Source organism: Poromitra crassiceps, assembly GCF_964638095.1.
Source record: "Poromitra crassiceps genome assembly, chromosome: 11".
Taxonomy (NCBI): Eukaryota; Metazoa; Chordata; class Actinopteri; order Beryciformes; family Melamphaidae; genus Poromitra; species Poromitra crassiceps.
This window is the reverse complement of record NC_139643.1, coordinates 50,788,476-50,812,167: the sequence shown is the minus strand read 5'-3', so window position 1 is coordinate 50,812,167 and position 23,692 is coordinate 50,788,476. Positions and strand designations below refer to the sequence as shown.

Here is a 23,692-nt window from a genome sequence, read left to right as displayed (position 1 = left end):
ATCATTTCAAAATGTATAACTCATATCTCCAGTATACAAAAACATTTGGAAATTCACATGGTGCAATGTACATGTATTAGAGCTGCAACAATTAGTCCATTAATGGCCAACTATTTTTTATAATCTTAATCATGTAGACCAGTCATTCTCAACCTGGGGTACGTGTACCCCCTGCTGGGGGCACTTGGAAGGATCCCTGGAATCTCAATGTTTTTACGTGAAATAAACCCAACTTTAATACATGTAGCCTACACTAGACTACCGGTAATTACAAATATATGTATATATATATATATACACACATACTGACATTTTATAGACTAAACGACTAACCAATTATAGAAAATAATCGACAATTGATAAATAATCGTTAGTTGCAGCCTTAAAATTGATAGCAAATTAAACTGAACTGGTGATTATAGAATATTTTATTACTGACATCACAGCATGGTGAACTGAAGAGATGTGTATACTTCCTGCTTAGCTTCTATTTCAGATAAGCCTTGTACGTCTTCTTCACTTTGGCCACTTCTTTCTCATCGGGTGTGATGTGGCCGTACCACTTATACCAGGGGTCACCGGAGGTCAGGAACGAGACTGACGGGGTGGACCCCACTGCATCATGGGAATTGGAGTAGTCTTCCCCTGAGAATTCCACATGGGGAATCTGGAAGGGTAGCAAGCCTGAAAATGAAGAACAACGTTTTGGGTATTTGGGGGGGGTATACTGAATCCATCCAACCATCCATTATAGTGTCAGACAAAACAATGTTCGCTAAAGTGCTGGGGCCGGTTGCACAAATCTCGTGCTTATGTTTTCCTTAAAATGTTTAACCTTATGGAGAAGATTTAAGGGTGTTTTGTGCAGCCGATTCTATTTTATGGACACCTTAACTCTGACCCTAAGGGAAATCTTAACCTAAGGTGCTTTGTGCAACTGGGCCCTGGCCCTTAGACTGGAGCCCCTCATGACCAAACTCATACACCCAGACCAAACTGCTTTCATAAAATCCTGCTTATCATCGGACAATACAGTAGACTCTTACATAGAATCAATTCTTCTTCCAAAAGCCCAACATGTGCCGTACTTTCCTTGGATGCCGAGAAGGCATTTGACCGCTTGGAGTGGCACTATCTATGGTCGGTGCTGTGACACATGGAGTTTGGAGACCAGTTCATTACTATGATACAAACTCTATACTCTTCTCCCACTGCAATGGTGATGACTGCTAACATATTATGCTCCACCCAATTTCCAATCTCCAGGTCCTTCAGACAGGGCTGTGTCCTTTCTCCATTGTTATTCGCTCTTTCTCTGGAACCTCTGGCCCAGACTATCTGTCAAATCTCCTCATACGTCCGTTATTACATCACATAATACTGACCGTTTCATTTCTCTTTATGCCGGCGACATTTGACTTCTTTTTAGGAGGGGGCCAAAAGAAAACAGACTATACTCTGCACTCTACCTATACACATGCAGTGTACGACTGTGTGTGTTTATAATGATGTTTTATGGAACATACCATGGTCTTGCGCTGTGTCGATGGCTGCATTGAGCTGCTTCTGCTGTTTCATACACACACCTGAAGAGAAACGGCACGACTATCAGGAAACGTGTTGCCTGGTAAATAACTGCTTCTGCATCCACCTCCACAGCGCTCTATGTATAGTGAAGAGTGATACAACAGCTGTCTGGTCATCAATATGTATAGCAATGGTGGCTTACCTGTTCGTGTGGGATCATACACAGTCCCAGTGTAGGGATTTATGAACTGCTGCAACAATTTCACATTCTGCAAGAGAATTAAGATTAAAGTTTAGAGTCCTGTCAATATGACCATGATGTATTAAACTGATGGCAAATGATTGAAAACCACTGTACCATATATAATATACTAACTATACCCAACCCAACCATTCAGTAACACTAAGGGTGGTGGTTAAGTGTAAGGGTGAAAGTAGTCTCGGTTTCCAGACGTTTGGTGAGCGGCGCCAACAGCGCCACCTAACCACCAAACGTCTGGGAATTTACTGTTCCAAATCTGGTTCAGAGCCCGGCGAGAACGGCCGGCAGCAGACACGCCTACATTTATTATTAGAATGTTATTTGGTAGCGGCAATGCAATGTTTCATAGTTCCAATATAGAGCAAGACACTGATGTGCTGCAAAGAGAGTTTATACCTGTTGTTTATTTTACAATCATTTTTCCTACCCGGAAGTGGTCCGCTTGCCACTGTGAAGTCATCAGCAGGCTCTGTAACGTTAGCCTCGGGAGTCGGGCTTATCGCTGGGGGGAAAGACCTCTAACCGCCGGGGCCGGATGAAACACGTCCTATTAACAGGTTATATTTGTTTCTAAGTGATTACCGTAAATTCCGGACTATAAGCCGCACCTTTTTTCCCATTTTTTGGCCTTTTTTGGCCCCTGCGGCTTATATAACGGTGCGGCTTATCTATGGATTTTTTCCAAAAAAAAAAAAAAAAAAAAAAAAATCTCTCTTTTTTAGCACTCTTTCTAACTATAAATCCACTTCTGTTTTAATTTCCTCTCTTGCCCTCTTTTCACCACACTGTATGACACTGTATGACACTGTATGACACTGTGTGCACTGTAAATAACAACACAGGTGGTGTTGTGTTATGTTGTTTTGTTGAAATGTTAATAAATGGGAGCATTACATATGGTAATTAAACATTAAAACACAAAAAAAAAAAAAAAAAAAAAAAAAACATTAAAACACCCGCGGCTTATAGTCCGGTGCGGCTTATATAAGAAAAAAATAGTCAACTTTGAAGGTGCGGCTTATACACCGGTGCGCCTTATAGTCCGGAATTTACGGTAATATGTTTCTCCGCAAACGCGACAGCACCGGTTCTGCATGAGCATCACTGCTCCCAGAAAGCAGGCCCACCCACAACTCTCATGATTGGTTCTCCGATGCAAGGCTTCCAACAGCACCACCTAACGTTATGAAAAGATTGAAATAGTAATATTCTCAGTCTTACAGTAGTGAAACGGATTAAGACTGAGAGCTGAGTCTAGGGTGGAAGTGATGATGGTAACTGACCTGATAATGGATGATGACATTTGGATCCCGACAGATCGGACAAGGGTTTCCACACATCTTGTCTCCTCTCTATAATAACAACAGAGTCACAGTGTTGGGTTGAGTTTAGAGGACATGTGTAGGCTAAGTATGCATCAGAGTCACAGTGTTGGGTTGAGTTTAGAGGACATGTGTAGGCTAAGTATGCATCAGAGTCACAGTGTTGGGTTGAGTTTAGAGGACATGTGTAGGCTAAGTATGCATCAGAGTCACAGTGTTGGGTTGAGTTTAGAGGACATGTGTAGGCTAAGTATGCATCAGAGTCACAGTGTTGGGTTGAGTTTAGAGGACATGTGTAGGCTAAGTATGCATGGATGCATGTTTAGGATGAATCAACCATAGATGTCTTACAATGCAAGTCCTGCGTGTCTTCTGTGGGGGTATGCCTCCTTTGTGGTTCCTCCTGTAACCTGTCCACACGGCATCGGTTCCATAGCGCTCAATGTACTCTGTGGAGAGAGAGAGAGAGAGGGGTTGAAAAGCCATTGAGGTAAAACATCCAACTAAAACCTATGAATCTGATTCTTCTTGTGCCTACCTACCTTCACTCTCCAAGTAATCCCAGGGTCTGTCTTTGTAGCGGGCAGTAGCCTCCCCATCCTCAAGTGATGCTGCTGTGCAGAAGGAGGGACTTGGCAGCACACGGGCAGACTGAACCAGGCTTACTCTCACAGGGAGTTTCTGTAGACATGACTGACAATACAGGTGGAACGATCATCGTTACGTTAATATAGCAACGAACCAACCATTCATGCCTTGAATTACTCTTGTCAATAGGGTGTAAATAAAGCATTAGCTAATGTAATGTTATCACTCCACATACCCCTGACGCTTATTATGGAACCCACTGCTTTTCTTGTTAAGACCCGTCCTACTCTGCCTATAATTGGTTTGGGTTTAGGCATGGGGAGTGATGGTTGGTTATGGTTAGGGTGAGATATCAAGGTAAGCCAATCAGAGGAAGATTATGGTTGGTTTTAACAAGAACAAATCCTTAGGCCGAACTCCATTCAAAATATGGCAGTTTAAAGATGCCTTGCAACAGTAAATACCTGGTGGATGATCATAACTTACTTGTATGTATTTTTACGAAAGTTATATGGTATTCAGGTAAATGCGGCATATTGCTAATTCACCAAGTAGCACATTATTTCAATTTTTCAAGTGAAATACATTTTAGATTTGGTTCACATTTCGCTACTGTTGTATTTTAGAGCAATAAATGTTCTTGGATTAGAAGCAAGCTTGTGTGAACATTATGTGATGTTTGTTATGCTGAACCTATAGACGGTTTTCACCAGCTGCAACCCCACAGCACTTCCTTTTTCTCAGCTTCTTCTTCTGTGTTTTATGGCGGTTGGCATCCTTAAATGTTGCATTACCGCCACCTGAATTGTATCAGCTTCACAGTGCTAACTATTGACAGTGTCCACTTTCTGAGCTATTCAGGGGAAAACACTGACATAGCCTACTTCTATTTCTATTTTTGCTATGTAAACGTTTAAATGTAAAGATAGGCCTATGCGTGCAATAACGTACTGATAGTCAGCTTACTCTGTAACATGTAGCTTTTATTAGCCTCTCAGGCTAGCTCCGGGACGCAATCTTTTTTTTCCCATGATGGTGAAGGCTAGGCGAAGGCATGACCCGCCCCTCTCTGCCTCTAATTGGCTGACTGCACTCGGCTGCTCTCGCCTGCTTCCCAGGCGAGCCAGAAGTAATCTCAAACGAGCCATTATAGCCTATACTTTCATTCAATGTCACGATGCTGCGGGGGGAAGTAGGCTACTTCATAGCTTAACTACGAACATAGTGTCGGCTGTTTATCTCCCTTTCTGCTGCAGCATGTTGAAGAAATAAATGTTCAGTTTGAACAACACCCATTCTGGTCATTATAGAGCAAGATGATCGCTTCCACTACCAGGGCCGCCCAGAGAGATGGCAGTGCCCCTGGAAGGGTCCAGCCACTATGCCCCCCACTGGCGCCGGAACAAGGGGGACATGGGGACATTTTGTCCCCCTTAAAATTTGGTCCCCCTAAAAAAAAATATATATATATTTTTTTTTAATCTGAGGGGCCAACTGCCCCTGACGCTTAGAGCCCACTTTACACTGTTTACACAGCCTGTGATGCTTGTTAAAGCCGTGATCATTGTGGGATTATTACACCTGAGACAGACAGACCCAGGGATCAAGTTACAGAGAGCCCACTTTACACTGTTTACACAGCCTGTGACACTTGTTAAAGCCGTGATCATTGTGGGATTATTACACCTGAGAGACAGACAGACCTGGACTCTGTACTGCACTCACTGTCATTGGCTGCTGCTATAATCGTATACGGTTATTGTTATTTTATTTTTGTGTTGAGATGACAAGTTTTGCACTGTGTTTCGAAGTGATAATAATAATAATAATAATAAGTTCAGTGTTTCTGCCTGTGTTGCTGTCTGTTGTAGTGTAATTATGAAATGACCTAAAGGGAGAGCAGGTCACCAAGTGAGTGAGAAAAGGAAAATTACTGAATAATTACATCACTACAGTATAATAATATTCATCTAAATATGGCTAAAAATCATCCAAACGTCCATAGAAACGTCAATTTTTCGTCGGCGCCCTCACGGGCGCCGATACAACGAAAGAGAGAAAAAAAAAAAAAATTGAAAAAAAAAAAAAAAAAAAAAAAATTGTGTCCCCCTTATTGCAAACTCGTTCCGGCGCAACTGCCCCCCCCCCGCACGCGCTTTACTCATATCAACGCTGCAGCTTTCAGAGCTGGCTGAAAAAAGTTTGTCAACAGATTATTATTTGGGTCTAAAGCCTTTGCCTGCTCACGCTTTTTTTATGCCTTGTGATTTTGGCATCCTGACTTTTGTTTTGCTCCTGGCATTTTGCCATCACCGGTCTTGTTTTGTTTGCTATCACCTGTCTGTGTTGTGTGTTACACCATAAATGGTGCCTGCGCTGCTGCCCCAAGCAAAATGGTCTGCCCCAAGCCTGCCTTGTTCTTCTTCTTCTTTTGGCTTTCCGGCAGACTAGATGCCTTGCGGCACATTGCTGCCTCTCACTGCACTGGTCGGATGGGGGATGACATCAGAATGGCACTATTTTCCACAGGAGCACTCCTGCCCAAGCATGCCTTGTTCCTGCTGCTGTGTTTTGTGTATTTGTTCGACTCCTTGCAAAAAAATAATTTAGTTGCCGCATTTTCAGGATGGGAGATATATTTTAGTGTTAAAAAAATAAATAAAAAATTGCCTGGCTCCAGCGCCCCCCCTAGTGGCGACGCCCCTCGAAGCTTACCCCTTTACCCCCCCTTATGGGCGGACCTGTCCACTACACAACACTGTATTTACGTAGGCTACGTTACATATTTGTGGGAATGAGAGGGATCTCACACTTGTACTGATGTCCAGCATGACTGGTGACGAGGGAAACATGAGTTTGTTTACTGCGTCGCACCATGCACCGGGTCCGCCTGGTGCGCGGGGTTCTGGAGGGGGGTCTCGGGCGGGGGTGTGGGACCCGGGCAGGGTGAGGGGCAGGGCGGGTGGTGGCAGCCTAGTGGTGGGAGTGGCTGCCCTGGGTGTCTGCCCAGCAGAGGGGCACTTAGCCTGGGTGACTGTGCCCAGCGGGGTGGTGCCGCTGGCCGTGCTCTCCTCCTCTCCTCTCCTCTCCCCCTCTCCCCTCCTCTTCTCTCCCCTTCTCTCCTCCTCTCCTCTCCTCTCCCCCTCTCTCCTCCTCTCCTCCCCTCTCCTCTTCTCCTCTCCCCCTCTCCTCTCCCCCTCTCCCCTCTCCTCTTCTCCTCTCCCTCTCTCCCCTCCTCTTCTCCCCCTCTCCTCTCCTCTCCTCCCCTCCTCTCCCTCTCCCCTCCTGTCCTCTCCTCCTCTCCTCTCCCCCCCCTCTCTCCTCTCCTCTCCTCTCCCCTCTTCTCCTCTCCTCTCCCCCCCCTCTCCCCCTCTCCTCTGGTTATCCCCTTCTCTCATCCAACCAGCGGGGTGGTGCTGCTGGCCGCGCTCTCCTCCTCTCCTCTCCCCTCCTCAACTCTCCCCCTCTCCTCTTCTCCCCTCTCTCCTCTTCTCCTCTCTCCTCCTCTCCTCCCATCTCCTCTTCTTATCTCCCCCTCTCTCCTCTCCTCTCCCCCTCTCCTCCTCTCATCTCCCTCTCTCCCCTCCTCTCCTCTCCTCTCCTCTTCTCCCCTCCTCTCCCTCTCCCCTCCTGTCCTCTCCTCCTCTCCCCTCCTCTTCTCCCCCCCTCTCCTCTGGTTCCCCCCACCCACCCCGGTCAGCGGTGGCCTTTTATACACGGTCCCAAACAGCGGCGGACAACGCGATTGGCTGACTCAGATTTGAATCTGAGCCAACCAATCGCTGTGCCCCATGACCGGATGGACCATATATGGACTTCCTCCCCCCAACTTCCTCCCCCCAGTGGCTCTGCTATCATAGCTGCTGACTGTTACTGCACTATCCGTCAGATCCCTTTGCAATGCTGCTGGCCTCTCCCCCTCTCTCCTCTTCTCCCCTCCTCTTCTCCCCTCCTCTCCTCCTCTCCCCTCCTCTTCTCCCCCTCTCCTCTCCTCTCCCCCTCTCCTCTCCCATCCTCCTCTCCCCTCCTCTTCTCCCCCTCTCTCCTCTCCTCCCCCCTCTCCTCTCTCCTTCTCCCCCTCTCCCCTCCTCTTCTCCCCCTCTCTCCTCTCCTCTCCCCTCTCTCCTCCTCTTCTCCCCCCTCTCCCCCTCTCCCTCTCCCCTCCTGTCCTCTCCTCCTCTCCCCTCTGGTTCCCCCCACCCACCCCGGTCAGCGGTGGCCTTTTATACACGGTCCCAACAGCGCCGGACAACGCGATTGGCTGACTCAGATTTGAATCTGAGCCAACCAATCGCTGTGCCCCATGACCGGATGGACCATATATGGACTTCCTCCCCCCAGTGCCTCTGCTATCATAGCTGCTGACTGTTACTGCACTATCCGTCAGATCCCTTTGCAATACTGCTGGCCTCTCCCCCTCTCTCCTCTTCTCCCCTCCTCTCTCCTCTCCTCTCCCCCTCTCCTCTTCTCCCCCTCTCCTCTCCCTCTCTCCCCTCCTCTTCTCCCCCTCTCCTCTCCCATCCTCCTATCCTCTTCTCCCCCTCTCCTCTCCCATCCTCCTCCTCTCCTCTCCACTCCTCCTCTCCTCTCCTCTTCTCCCCTCCTCTCTCCTCTCCTCTCCCCCTCTCTCCTCTCCCCCTCTCCCCTCCTCTTCTCCCCCCTCTCCTCTCCTCTCCTCTCCCTCTCCTCTTCTCCCCCTCTCCCTCCTCTCCTCTCCCCCTCTCCTCCTCTCCTCTCCTCTCCCTCTCCTCTTCTCCCCCTCCTCTCTCCTCTCCTCTCCCCCTCTCCTCTTCTCCCCCTCTCTCCTCTCTCCCCCCCTCTTCTCCCCCTCTCCCCTCTCTCATCTCCTCTCCCCCTCTCCCCTCCTCTTCTCCCCCTCTCCTCTCCTCTCCCCCTCTCCCCTCCTCTTCTCCCCCTCTCCCCTCCTCTTCTCCCCCTCTCCTCTGGTTCTCCCCTCCTCTTCTCCCCCTCTCTCCTCTCCTCTCCCCCTCTCCCCTCCTCTTCTCCCCCCTCTCCCCCTCTCTCTCCTCTCCTCTCCCCTCTCTCCTCTCCTCTCCCCCTCTCCCCTCCTCTTCTCCCCCCTCTCCCCCTCTCCTCCCCTCCTCTTCTCCCCCTCTCCCCTCTCTCCTCTCCTCTCCCCTCTCTCCTCCTCTTCTCCCCCCTCTCCTCTCCTCTTCTCCTCTCCTCTCCCCTCTCTCCTCCTCTTCTCCCCCCTCTCCTCTCCTCTTCTCCCCTCCTCTCCCTCTCCCCTCCTGTCCTCTCCCCTCCTGTCCTCTCCTCCTCTCCTCTCCCCTCCTCTTCTCCCCTTCTCCCCCCCCCTCTTCTCCTCTCCCCCCCCTCCCCTCTCCCCCTCTCCTCTGGTTCCCCCCACCCACCCCGGTCAGCGGTGGCCTTTTATACACTGTCCCAAACAGCGCCGGACAATGCGATTGGCTGACTCAGATTTGAATCTGAGCCAACCAATCGCTGTGCCCCATGACCGGATGGACCATATATGGACTTCCTCCCCCCAGTGGCTCTGCTATCATAGCTGCTGACTGTTACTGCACTATCCGTCAGATCCCTTTGCAATGCTGCTGGCCTCTCTCCCCCTCTCTCCTCTTCTCCCCTCCTCTCCTCTCCCTCTCTCCCCTCCTCTTCTCCCCCTCTCCCCTCCTCTTCTCCCCCCTCTCCCCTTCTCTCCCCCTCTCCTCTGGCCTCTCCCCCCCTCTCCTCTGGTTCTCCTCTCCTCTCCTCTCCCCCTCTCCTCTGGTTCTCCCCTCCTCCCCTCTCCTCTCCTCTCCTCTTCCCCCCCCCTCTCCTCTCCTCCTCTCCTCTGGTTCTGCCCTCCTCTCCCCTCTCCCCCTCTCCTCTCCGGTTCCCCCCACCCACCCCAGTCAGCGGTGGCCTTTTATACACGGTCCCAAACAGCGCCGGACAACGCGATTGGCTGACTCAGATTTGAATCTGAGCCAGCCAATCGCTGTGCCCCATGACCGGATGGACCATATATGGACTTCCTCCCCCCAGTGGCTCTGCTATCATAGCTGCTGACTGTTACTGCACTATCCGTCAGATCCCTTTGCAATACCAACCCTGTGCAATCCATAAAGGTACATGGACGTTACTCTGCAGAAACTACAGTAACAAAATCACAAATTGCTCTGTTTTTGGAGCTCTGCATGTCTGTGTTTGTCTAGTTAATGCGTTAATGTTAGCTAACGGCTAACATTCGCTAGTTAGCCAACCAACCAGCAGCTAACATTAGCTAGCTAGCTAGCTTACCGGAAGCGATATTTTTTTCGGATGATGGCGAAGGCATAACCCACCCCTGGCCCTCTCTGCCTCTGATTAGTGGCAGCGTTATAAACCATAGATATGACTATATTAAAAACAAACACACTGGCGTCTTTCATGCAGGCTAGCAAGCGTAACTGCTGTATGTCTGTCTGACCTTACCCCGCTAGCTGGGCGCTTCTCGCTCATACTGAGCACATTAGCGCCCGGTGAACGTCACGCATTTCCCATTTTACACTGTGCCATTTTCACGTCTAGGTCTAAAAGCCGGCTCCTACCTGAGTCTTCCTACCTACCCAGCGTGTGCACGTCTTTCCGACAGGGGTGGTTGTTTTGGCAACTATCAACAACAACAACAACAACAACTACTACTAACTACTACACGACATAAAGACCGAAATAGGCTACCTTGTTTTAATGTGTCTGTCGGAGACACGGCCTAACGTTATAACATTTAATATGAGCCGAATATCAGCCTGCGCTCAGCTATGTATACAGGAAGTAAACCGCATATTCAGGTGTGTTGTGACGGTTGTTATTGTTGTCAAGTTAAAACTGTCTATAGCCTACCGAATTCACTGACACACCCTACTAATCCATACATATATGATCTTTAACTCTCGTTCTACCAGGTGTTTCCGATTGACGACAGCAAAGAAAACATCGAACACTCAGACTTTTGAATGGAGTTTGGGCTGCTAACGTCACCACTGTCATGTATGGTCAAGCTTAGCGTCTTGGCTACACTTCTTCTAGCGTAGTTTCAACACATAACGTACATACAAAATGCACACAGGTAAGCAGAGACTTATGCACGTAACTGCGTATATAGCTGAATTACAATACCTTATAATGCCAAGGTGACTGTAAAAGTGAAGGCGATAGGCGACACAAAACCTTCCCGATGCCTTGCATGGATGTCGCCATTTGCTATGGGGGTTGAAGTTGAAAGGTTAAATGTAAATACTATATTATGTGTACAATTTCTAATTAACATTTACCAATAGAAACATGTTTGATGATCAACGGAAGAACATATTTTGCGTTTCCATGTTCATATTTTGGATGTAGTTTATTTTTTTTTAAATGTTTCTTATGTAGTTCCTAGGGCGCCCACTAGCAAATCCAGCTCCAGCCGGGGCCAGTACAGAGCACGCCCCCTAAGTACAGACCACGCCCATAGGTGAATCCCTCTAAGAGCACCTCAAACAAACAGTCCAAAGTGCTCCTTCCCAAACAAGAAAATGTTACATAAAAAAAATCATGTTTTACATATTCTCACAAAGCGCTTTGCACACAACCTACATAGAGACAGTCACAAATCAAATAATCTTTAAATTTATTGTTGTCCACAGTTACAACCAATTTGTCACAAGACAGAAAGACGGGGGATAAACTTATTTTCCATGTGAATAGGTACAGTATTACTGTATATTAAAAGGCACAGCATGTTCAGAGAAGCCGTACTTTCATAATGGACAAAAGAAAAGTACAAATACTACTAGGCTAGGTACACTCCTGGGTAAATTCATAACTCTAAGCAAACATATTTCCTCTTAAAAATAACAAAAACTATGTCCTATGTGCACCAATTATTGAAAAGATAACCATTACAAAACAGAAATTAGACATCACCCACGCCCAAACAACAAAAGGACATTCAATAATCCAGCAAACCTTACAGACATCTGGAAAACATCATTCAAATGAGCATGCACAGAAAAACCACTCAAAAATAAGAACTATAGATGAATGAAGTTCATTCAACGGTGTGGTGAAATCCCCAGTATTGTTTATGAGATTGGTATTGCTTCATACAGTAGAACCCCCCCCCCCCCCCCCCCCCCCATGAGGAAAATGACTTCACATTCAGTGGAATACCACTTCACTCTGCAACATCTATGTTAAATCATGTGACAGTTAGAAGAGAGACAGATATGATGTGCTATAAAATACCACGGATGTATATACAGGGACGGGACATATTGAGATACAAAAATGCAACGATAGATATTGTGTGGCAGAAAAATTAATCGTGAGATTAGCTCTAATCACAAATGAGAGAACAATTTCACAAGCTCTGCAGCCAAATTATATTATTGTCACTTTGCTCAGAAATCAATATGTCAGATATATATAGACAGTCAGACTTTGTTGTCATTGAACTTTTATTATTATTACATTGTATAATGAATCCCATATCGCGCATCACATTGTATTGTATTATAAGCATATCATCCCATACGTAGGGACACTCGCGCGTCACGGGAGCAAGGGGGGGCAGCACGTGACCCGGCCGGAACTGGGGGCTAACTCGCCATTCAAAACAATAAGCGCAGAAGTGAATTTTGTAAATAAACAAGACACGTACGTGGTCTGAGCTTCGGTTTTTAGCCCGAATATTAGAAAAGACCCCACTGATTCATAACAGGTCTAAAGTCATGTTATAGCAGTCGGGCACACTTAGTGACAAGCAGGACAACAGTAAAACAGACAGGTTTTTGGATTGAGTTTGGTGTCAGTGGACATAACCCATAAGAGAGCGATCCCCGACCCCTCAGTAAAAACAGCGGAAGTCACTCCAGCGCGTCCCTACGTATCGTCCCTACGTATCGCTAACAAAATATATACTGAGGCAATCCATGACTGTGAATGCAGAATAAATAAAGTCAACTGATGCTGATAGAAAACTGGTAATGCTGCATCAAAAAGTAAGGCCACAGTCAGGGGGTCAAATTCAAACGTGACATATAGGGAAATATACAGTACTATGTTTCAAAATGCTTTGTTCTAAGAGGTGCTTCTGCTACATGTAATGATGTTAGAAATGTATCATTGTATCAAATCAAAGACCTGCCAATTGTAAAAATAGTCATACAAAATCTTCATGTGTTACAGTTCCTACTTGAGTCTAAGACTAAATGAGTCCTTTCATATTTAGCCATCCTAATGTTATGGCATGCTGTACAGTGTGCCATAAACACCTGGCAGCCATGTTGTCCTAGCTGATCATAACCAGTAGGGATGCACGATATATCGCGTTAGTCATTTTTTAACATATCAGCATCGGTCCGATGTTGCAATGTTAACATCGGTTATCGGTATCAGCCAAAATGTTCCCATTGGGCCTAAAAAAAAATTAAGTTTGGTTCCGGTTGCCGACCGACCCTGTCAATTTACGTGCGACCCAATTTATTTTACGAGCTTGTTGATTTGACGGTGGCGCTAAGGGGCGGGGTTTGCCACTGCGCGAAGGTGCTTTTCGCTACGGATACTTTAAAACGAAAATGGCATGGAGGGAGCATGACGGACATGTGCTTTGTGTCGCTTCTCTGCCCATGCAGCAGCGTGCCAACCAGAATTGTGAGATTGGGGTTAAAATCGTTTGAAAACGTGCTTCAGGAAGTTAAACAGTGCGCTTGTATATTCGTATCAGCAGCCGGCAAAGTGGACAGAGCTGACAAATGGACGGATATCTCCAGCGATGTGGTGTCGACCCCCACTCAGCAGCTTGGTTCGCTCGTCAGTGGCTTCATGGCTACGTTTCAATTCAGGTATTTAGCACTGAAGTGCACGGCAGAACCTCAGCCCTCGACAGCTCAAAGTACCGCTCCGTCCGCCTTCGAGATACTGTTTCGTGCACAGCAACGTACTCATTTGCCCCCGCCGAAGGTTGCACAGACGAAAAAAGAGGAGCTAAAAAATGACATTCTGGAGAGCCGGCGGACCCGGGGAGTGGGCTTTTCTCTTCCAGAGAGCACAAACCAGAGTGTGTGTGTGCGCGTGTGCGTGCATCTGTGCGTATGCGTGCATGTGCGTGCGTGTGTGTGTGTGTGTGTGACGTGTGTGTTTGTGTGCGTGTGTGTGTAGCTATGAGGAAGCCGTGAGTTGGAAGAGGCAGGGAGGGAGGGGGGGGGGGGGGGGGGGGATAGAAGTGTGTATGTCTGGTTTTTGCAGTCTAATAATGCCATTAAAGGTATGAGATGAAATATTGTTTGAGATGTCTTCAATGCCAATGGTCCAGAACTGGTTTTTAGGAGTAGAAAAAAGAACATTTAAAATCAGCACGTTTTAATAACATTGAAGCATTCATATTGACTTAAATATTTTGTTCATATAAAAACGTGTGTAGAGCACAGTGGTACAGTACATGTAGGCTATGTTATGAAAAAAGTATCCATCGCTGCTGTAATTTTAAGGAAAAAAAATATATCTATATATTTCCTATCTATCCCTTGCTGCCACTGAAAATAAAATAAAAAAATAAAATAAAATAAATTCCCTACCGACCCTCACCTCAACTGACAACCAACAGGAACCAAACATATATTTTTTTTAGGCCTTGAGAGAAAACAATGCGGTAAATCTATGATTTATGGGCTTTTCCAAATGTTTTGGAAATAAAGAAATGTATAACTTTTCCAAATCCACAGTGTTTACATGTGTTTTTCAGTATGTACAAAATTTGATTATCATAGAAATGTGTTTTTATACAGATCATATCGACATCGGTAAATATCGATTAACGGCCATAACAGCAAAGTCAATATCGGTTATCGGTATCGGCCAAAATGTTCATATCGGTGCTTCCCTGATAACCAGGCGCATGTTTAGCTACAGTCTACGATGAAGGAGAATAACAGCAAAGTGCACAGTCACACTGTGAGCAACATGAGCAAGCAGCCAGTGAAGTGCATCCATCTCCTTTAGAGCTGAGCAACGTTCCATTCGCTGTCAACGGATTTCTCCTCATCCACGCTGCCTTGTTTCCCGACCGATGTGATTTCATTTCGCAAAGTTTTGGAAGCGCAAAATAGACGAGGAGTTGATTCCAGCCATTCAAAGCGTCCCAACTTTTACTTGAAAGACTACAGGCATATAAGCATCTGAAAAACTTTTTTTCTGAAACGTTTTTGTTTATTTCAAATTAGCACTACCTAATTACTGCTTGCTAACTATGTTAGCTCATCAAAACGATGTCATGTTATGAAAGGCAATACCAAAGCAGCAAAAAACGACAAAGCCTGTTCAAAACGTAGCTACAGATCATCATAGGTTCAATCCGAGCCTCTGGCCCCGCCCACAATCAGTCAGAGAAGAGTGGCCCGTTAAGCAGATTGCGGTGACAGAGCGTCCTGATGCTGAACCTGGGGAGACGACAGGCAGAGACTTTGAAATATACAGGGATGCAAACTCACCAGAGTGAAAAAGGTGACAGATACCAAGGCAGACACAAAACCACTCCAAATCATTCAATGAAGTGTTCTATTTTAGGATCAAAAAGGTGACTGTGACACCTAAAGGTGACTAGTTTGCATCCCTGAATATAGAGACACCTCGACTTCCAGTCACTTCCTGTATCTGTTTCTCCACTGCCACGCCCCCTTAGGAGACTGGTCAGCCAATGAAGTTTCATACCGTTGACATACAGCCAATCACAAGCTGATAACCACGCCCATTTGTGAGAGCCGCAGAGTACAATTTCTTACGACATGTATTGGTGGAGCGTGGCGTGGGGTGTGTCTCTGCTACAGGTCAGAGGTCACAGAGCACAGAGTTCTCCAGGGTGAAGTCGTAGTGGAAACTGGACAGGTTATAGTTCATGTCCCGGGACAGCAGCACGTCGGGGATGAGGGAGAAGCCTGTCTGCATGGCGAGGACGTGCGGTGCCAGGGTGAAGGGGACGTCCCCGAGGAGATCAGAGAGGGAGGGGGCGGTGTCCGCCGCCACCGGCGCCAAGGCAGGGGGCGCTGCCGGGGGCGGAGCCACAAACGGCTGAGCTGGGATCGTATAGGATGGCTGTGAAAAAGGAGGAGACAACATATAGCGCTGAAATGGACTCTTTCACATAAGACATTCACACCCACATTTAGTTATTAGTCACAGTGGTTATGGTTATGCTTATAGTTATGGTTAATGTTTGATTGACTATAGACCTTATTCGATTGACGTCACTCACGTACTGGCACGCCCACCACCGCCATATTGTTGACAACGCAGCAGCTCTCAAGTGACAGCCTATGTGGAGCAGCGTTTATAGGAAGCTAGCCGCTGTTAGCGTTACCTGTATCGTTCCAATTGTGTTCGGATGGTGACCTGCATTAGGCATGGCTGTAGTAATGACAGCAATAAAGTCCCCGTGGTTTGTTTCTATCTCTACCGTCCACAGACGTGAAGGGAGCGAGACTGAGGATACGTCAGCAGCACAGGAGATGTGTGGATAGTTGGGAGAGACAGGTGAAACTTTCTGACAGCTCCTCACAGCAAAGTCTGTTCACCTCGTTCTTTTGTTTATTTATTACAGGCATTAACGGCTGCCGTCGGCAGCATACAAATAACAACTGTGGGGTTTTTATTGGTGTCATTAGCATCGCTATTTTGTAATGGAACAGAAACGACAATAAGGCTGTTACTAGTTGTCAGCTGCAGCACTGTGTGGGCGCAGGACGGTATGTCAACAATATGGTGCCGTCCAGGGTTAGCGAATAAGGTCTATTCGGGTTTCCCATATATTGATTACAGTGTTGTAGTCCTAAAGTCCAGACACAGACTCAAGTTTTAAACCTACTTTGGTAGAAGAGGACAGTCTAAAGAAATACAGTTTGTTTGTTTGTTTTTTGTTCAATAAATGGATGATGTTCCCAAAGTCAAAGAGTAATCTCAATATTAATCAAAAATAATCGTGATTATCATTTTGACCATCATTGTGGAGCCCTATGAACACCTTCATTGAAATATTGTCTTATTTAGAATAAGATCAAAAGTCCATGTACGCGTAGTCAGTGTGCAGCGATGAAGAGAACAGGTTTGAGTGAGTGACTTGCCCTGCACTTCACTAACATCCTGCTAAGGAAGGAAGTTGCGTGGGTGCAGTCCCCACCAGTACCATGTGACAGCTGCACCGTGGGTGCAGTCCCCCCACCAGTACCATGTGACAGCTGCACCGTTTTACCTTATGGTAAAACACACTGAAAGATGTTAGCTCGGCCATATGGTAAAACACACTGAAAGATGTTAGCTCGGGCGTATGGTAAAACACACTGAAACACGTTAGCTCGGGCGTATGGTAAAACACACTGAAAGATGTTAGCTCGGGCGTATGGTAAAACACACTGAAAGATGTTAGCTCGGGCGTATGGTAAAACACACTGAAAGACGTTAGCTCGGGCGTATGGTAAAACACACTGAAAGATGTTAGCTCGGGCGTATTGTAAAACACACTGAAAGATGTTAGCTCGGGCGTATGGTAAAACACACTGAAAGATGTTAGCTCGGGCGTATGGTAAAACACACTGAAAGATGTTAGCTCGGGCGTATGGTAAAACACACTGAAAGATGTTAGCTCGGGCGTATGGTAAAACACACTGAAACACGTTAGCTCGGGCGTATGGTAAAACACACTGAAAGACGTTAGCTCGGGCGTATGGTAAAACACACTGAAAGATGTTAGCTCGGGCGTATGGTAAAACACACTGAAAGATGTTAGCTCGGGCGTATGGTAAAACACACTGAAAGATGTTAGCTCGGGCGTATGGTAAAACACACTGAAAGATGTTAGCTCGGGCGTATGGTAAAACACACTGAAAGATGTTAGCTCGGGCGTATGGTAAAACACACTGAAAGACATTAGCGCAGGCAGATACTACATCTCCATTCGCAATGGTGCCCACATTATAAGGACTATTGACACAATTGTAGAGAACAGAGTAATGTTGCCTCCACAGTTCAGCTATATTAGCAGCACCAGAGACTCAGGGTAACAATGCCCCGGCCCTGTTCAGAGCCTTTACCTCCTTCCAGAAGGCCGTGACATCGTTACCCAGCAGCTTTTCAGCCATAGAGTAGGGCTGTGCAATAAAATCTATATGGCAATATATCGCAATATTTTGCCTGACGATATTGTATCGATATTTAATTTAATTTTTTTTTTTTTGCAGGCCATGTCAAGCCAGGCCACCGGGCATCTGCATCTGGTGATTCCCACCCCTAATCGATACTGTATCGATATTTCCCATATCGATGTTTTTGCACAGCCGTGTGGTCAGTGACACAATAAGAATACTTTTTATGTCAGTGTGTTCAGTAACACACTCAACACTCAGTAGTTTTGACTAAATCTGTCCACTAAGTTATCAGTATAAAGTGATGTACATATTATTACACTACCTGGGTGGTACACAGTGTGTTGTATCTTTAGCTCTATTATTTAATTTTGAGTAAATTGTCTAGAGTATTGCAATATATCGCAATATGTATTGTATCGCAATGTATCGTGATACAATCGTATCGCGACCCATGTATCGTGATACGTATCGTATCGTGAGGTCCTTGCCAATACCCAGCCCTACCATAGAGTCAGCTCTCATAGCCTGTTCATGCTTACCTATATAGCCAAACACATACGTCTTCTACCTGCTGTTGGTGAGCTTTTTAGACTTTATATAATCAACTGAGGACCTCAAGGAACTCACCTTTGATGGCTGCACGATGACATTGGTTGACGGCTGCATGGTGTTCATGGCCTGGATCTTCCTCCTCTGTTCTTCCGGAGTCTCTCCTACAGGAGAAACAAGACAACATTACAGACACCAGAGTCTCTCCTACAGGAGAAACAAGACAACATTACAGACACCAGAGTCTCTCCTACAGGAGAAACAAGACAACATTACAGACACCAGAGTCTCTCCTACAGGAGAAACAAGACAACATTACAGACACCAGAGTCTCTCCTACAGGAGAAACAAGACAACATTACAGACACCAGAGTCTCTCCTACAGGAGAAACAACACAACATTACAGACACCAGAGTCTCTCCTACAGGAGAAACAAGACAACATTACAGACACCAGAGTCTCTCCTACAGGAGAAACAAGACAACATTACAGACACCAGAGTCTCTCCTACAGGAGAAACAAGACAACATTACAGACACCAGAGTCTCTCCTACAGGAGAAACAAGACAACATTACAGACACCAGAGTCTCTCCTACAGGAGAAACAAGACAACATTACAGACACCAGAGTCTCTCCTACAGGAGAAACAACACAACATTACAGACACCAGAGTCTCTCCTACAGGAGAAACAACACAACATTACAGACACCAGAGTCTCTCCTACAGGAGAAACAAGACAACATTACAGACACCAGAGTCTCTCCTACAGGAGAAACAAGACAACATTACAGACACCAGAGTCTCTCCTACAGGAGAAACAAGACAACATTACAGACACCAGAGTCTCTCCTACAGGAGAAACAAGACAACATTACAGACACCAGAGTCTCTCCTACAGGAGAAACAAGACAACATTACAGACACCAGAGTCTCTCCTACAGGAGAAACAAGACAACATTACAGACACCAGAGTCTCTCCTACAGGAGAAACAAGACAACATTACAGACACCAGAGTCTCTCCTACAGGAGAAACAAGACAACATTACAGACACCAGAGTCTCTCCTACAGGAGAAACAAGACAACATTACAGACACCAGAGTCTCTCCTACAGGAGAAACAAGACAACATTACAGACACCAGAGTCTCTCCTACAGGAGAAACAAGACAACATTACAGACACCAGAGTCTCTCCTACAGGAGAAACAACACAACATTACAGACACCAGAGTCTCTCCTACAGGAGAAACAAGACAACATTACAGACATCAGAGTCTCTCCTACAGGAGAAACAACACAACATTACAGACACCAGAGTCTCTCCTACAGGAGAAACAAGACAACATTACAGACATGTCTTCTTGGGTCTCTCCTACAGGAGAAACAAGACAACATTACAGACACCAGAGTCTCTCCTACAGGAGAAACAAGACAACATTACAGACACCAGAGTCTCTCCTACAGGAGAAACAAGACAACATTACAGACACCAGAGTCTCTCCTACAGGAGAAACAAGACAACATTACAGACACCAGAGTCTCTCCTACAGGAGAAACAAGACAACATTACAGACATGTCTTCTTGAGTCTCTCCTACAGGAGAAACAAGACAACATTACAGACATGTCTTCTTGAGTCTCTCCTACAGGAGAAACAACACAACATTACAGACATGTCTTCTTGAGTCTCTCCTACAGGAGAAACAAGACAACATTACAGACATGTCTTCTTGAGTCTCTCCTACAGGAGAAACAACACAACATTACAGACATGTCTTCTTGAGTCTCTCCTACAGGAGAAACAAGACAACATTACAGACACCAGAGTATCTCCTACAGGAGAAACAAGACAACATTACAGACATGTCTTCTTGAGTCTCTCCTACAGGAGAAACAAGACAACATTACAGACATGTCTTCTTGAGTCTCTCCTACAGGAGAAACAACACAACATTACAGACATGTCTTCTTGAGTCTCTCCTACAGGAGAAACAACACAACATTACAGACATGTCTTCTTGAGTCTCTCCTACAGGAGAAACAAGACAACATTACAGACATGTCTTCCAGAGTCTCTCCTACAGGAGAAACAAGACAACATGTCACAAGGTGACAAGGTGTCATGTCAAACGATTGGGATGACTCTACCAGCCAAAGACATCAATGAACAGGATCTCTACTCCATAGAGAGGCAAAGTGACCGCCTACTTCCTGCTTCAGCACTGTACCAGAGATTTTCATCCGCCATTTATTTTCCCATACACATTTCGTAAAATGCGTATAAAAATAGTTTTACTGGTTCAAAGCAAACGGTTCAGCTAACGCTCTAATCGGGAGAGACCATAGAACATTTCACTGGGACCAAAACGTAAAAAAAAATGCAGGTTTAAAGAAAATATTTTTTCAATGTTGTTTTTGGTCCGACTGAAATGTTCTATGGTCTCTCCTGATTATAGCGTTAGCTGAACCGTGACGAAGTACAACTATTTTATTAACATTTTACGAAATGTCTATAGGAAAGTAAAAAAATGGCGGCTGAAAGTCTCTGGTACAGTGCTGAAGCAGGAAGTGACGTACCGCTTTGCCTCTCTATAGGCCAAAAGCGACAACTTGCTTTTAATATGATATCATGTTTCTCACCAACGATAACGAACCCTCCATCTGTTTCCCTCTCGGATGTTGACTTCTTCGAGTCTTTACGGAGTCCAAGGAAACTGAACATGATTCTGGACTGTAAGCAGAAAAAAGTACATGTTAGGGACCGTTCGTTATTTAGGGAAGGGGCCACTGGAGGAAAATAGGGGAGGGTAATCTTGTTTTGAATTTAGTTTGAGGGAGGGTACATTCTCTTTAATTTGAGTCCAGGGGAGGGGTATACAATTTTGATTAGATAAAAATATATAAACTTTTTGTTTGTGTGTAATGTTTGCTTTTCGGACTTCAACAACTACTGAGTTGCTTCATTTACACCCCTCCTGTCCAAACTGTTTGGTATGTCCCGGTGCATTGTTTCTCTTTGGCGGTCTGATCTGTCGATCTTTGTGCTTGGCCTATCCAGACAGTAGGCGTGTACAGTATCTGGCCAATCAGTGGGCTCTGTTTGCCTCGACGGAGGGCTGGGGTCTTGTACGCACTGCTGGGGTAACCTATACGTTCATATCAGCGAGGCTGCGACAGGCTGGTGTGCTGTTGCTGCTTTCTTTCGGGAGCGCGAGTGGCTGACTCATTGTGATACTAATAGTTTGATTTGATTGTATAACTTAGTGTAAGACCACCATCCTGCGGGAGCCCTTACACGTAATTATTGTTGCTGCGTGCTATCATGACGTGGTGATATGTAACAAGTGTCAACCAACCTGTGCTGTGATGCTATGAGCTGTTTTAATTAAAACATATATATATATTTTTGTCGATAATAAAGATTCCTATTTTAATATTAAGCTGCTTCTTGGTGTGTGTGCCTTAACGGCGTTGGAGCCTGTGGCTGTGGTCTCTAGGTGCCACAATATGGAAGTAGGCTACATTTCCAGCACGAAAAGTCGAGCAAACAAACAGACATGGCATCACAAAATATATATGGGCTCTATCGTTGCGCCAGATAAGTCTAGGAAGTCACAGTAGAACCGAGTTACGGCTCACTCATCTCCTAAATTACGTAAAGTCTACAAGGGATATTTATACCACCAGGATGACATATATGTTTCACATAGGGTTGTGTTTTGATTTCGAGATTTTATTTTGTCCAATATTGAAATGTTCGACAATTGCATGTTGTGTTAACATTATTTCTATCTACCTTTCTATCTATTTAGGCTAATTTGGATGCTATTTGTTATCGAAATGTACCTCAATGGATGCTGGGAGATTTTACATGTGTGGCTTTGTGCCTGTCTGCTGAGGGAGTGAGAGAGAGAAAGAGAGGGGGGACAGAGAGTGGAGAGTCCGCCACATAGAACCGGCTAACTTTTTTCCATCAGTCATTGACTGCTATTTAAACACAAATATTGATATACACAGACTGAAGATTGTTTCACAAGCGAAAATAGCATTATGTAGCGACCAGAGGAGGCGGTCGCTCTGATTGGTGACAGTTCTGCTCTTAAGAAGCGCAAAGGATTATGGGAGTTCATGTTCTTGTGGGAAGCTTCTTACTGTACAGTTAAAAACGTGGTTTAGTGATGTTGTGCATATGTTTTGATTGCATTATGTGGTATTATGGCAATGTTTGTGTGGCCAGGATATGTTTAGTTTTACTATCAATGTAGCCACCACGACTGAGACTGTTAGTGTGTTTGATCACCTCTGGCCAGAGTTTCTGGAAATGTTAGGTTAAAAGTAAGATATCTGTGTCAGTCTGCATTCTTCCACGCAAACTTGCCACAATATTGTTTGGGGAGGGTTAATTATATTTTTCAAATCGCTTTGGGAGGGTCAAGGAAAAATATATTTTGATCAGGGAAGGGGCACAGCTTTTTATTTCAGAGCACACCAAATTCCTCCAGTGACCCCCTTTCTAAATAACGAACGGTCCCTTAGACTGACAGCCGTTACAGCAAATTACTGTCAGCTGACAGACACAGTATCCAAGTCTTCAGGCTCAAAGTGACAGATGCAATTACTTCTCAATGACAGAAGAGCTCAGTAGATTTAAGGTGCTATTGATATCATTCTAGATGTCACAAGCCCCTCCCCCTTCCACTGCATTCACATTAGAGGTGCTATTTATAACACCTGCCAACATTTTTTAAATTATGAATTCACAATCTTTTTCTTCATCCACCATCACACCTGCGGGTCCAACCAAATATAGAAGAAACCACATTCATCTCATATTTGCTGAACAGATGTAATCCATGGTGATACATACATTTCCGGTGATATACAAATGTATCTTGTTTCCTTCCCTTTTCAACAAACTCCCCCAGTAACCAATCATCATTATCATCATCATATTTTTTTAATACCAAATGCCAATACATAGTGGGAGTCTTCCTAACTCCCCATAGATCATGTCATTACAAGTTGTCATTTGAAAGGATCAGAAGCAACTTCAAGCAGCTGTCGAGCTACCTAACCCCAACCCCAAGACATTCCAACAGTAACGTCAGCTACAGCTAACGTAGTAAAGTAACACGGACGGACTTACCGTCGTTATGCCTTGTCATGCAGCTCAGTACGCTTTCATAGTTTTACTTTCAGTTCAGTGTGCAGCTATTACATAATTTGGTATAATTAATCTTTTGGATAGTGCGAATTCCGCGTATTGTTATGGTTGTGATATATCACGTGACTAGTCCCATACCGCCCGTGTGTCCGTGTAGAA

General features: G+C 45.5%; 2 protein-coding genes across 2 annotated transcripts; both read right to left on the bottom strand.

Moving 5' to 3' along the window:
• Nucleotides 1–56: 56 nt before the first annotated feature.
• Nucleotides 57–10,914, bottom strand: LOC310785131 (small ribosomal subunit protein mS40-like). Its single transcript, XM_083646119.1, has 7 exons — nt 10,822–10,914; nt 3,654–3,804; nt 3,463–3,560; nt 3,073–3,141; nt 1,730–1,796; nt 1,527–1,586; nt 57–684 (listed from the first exon to the last, which is right to left on the bottom strand). Exons 1-7 carry the CDS (start codon nt 10,900–10,902, stop codon nt 488–490), a joined length of 723 nt encoding a protein of 240 aa, XP_083502245.1. The 5' UTR covers nt 10,903–10,914; the 3' UTR covers nt 57–487.
• A 415-nt stretch (nt 10,915–11,329) lies between these two features.
• Nucleotides 11,330–23,648, bottom strand: umad1 (UBAP1-MVB12-associated (UMA) domain containing 1). The gene is made up of 4 exons (XM_083646557.1): nt 23,516–23,648; nt 21,010–21,100; nt 18,447–18,532; nt 11,330–15,774 (listed from the first exon to the last, which is right to left on the bottom strand). The coding sequence occupies exons 2-4, from the start codon at nt 21,089–21,091 to the stop codon at nt 15,511–15,513; spliced, it is 432 nt and encodes a 143-aa protein (XP_083502683.1). The 5' UTR covers nt 21,092–21,100; nt 23,516–23,648; the 3' UTR covers nt 11,330–15,510.
• Nucleotides 23,649–23,692: the final 44 nt, after the last annotated feature.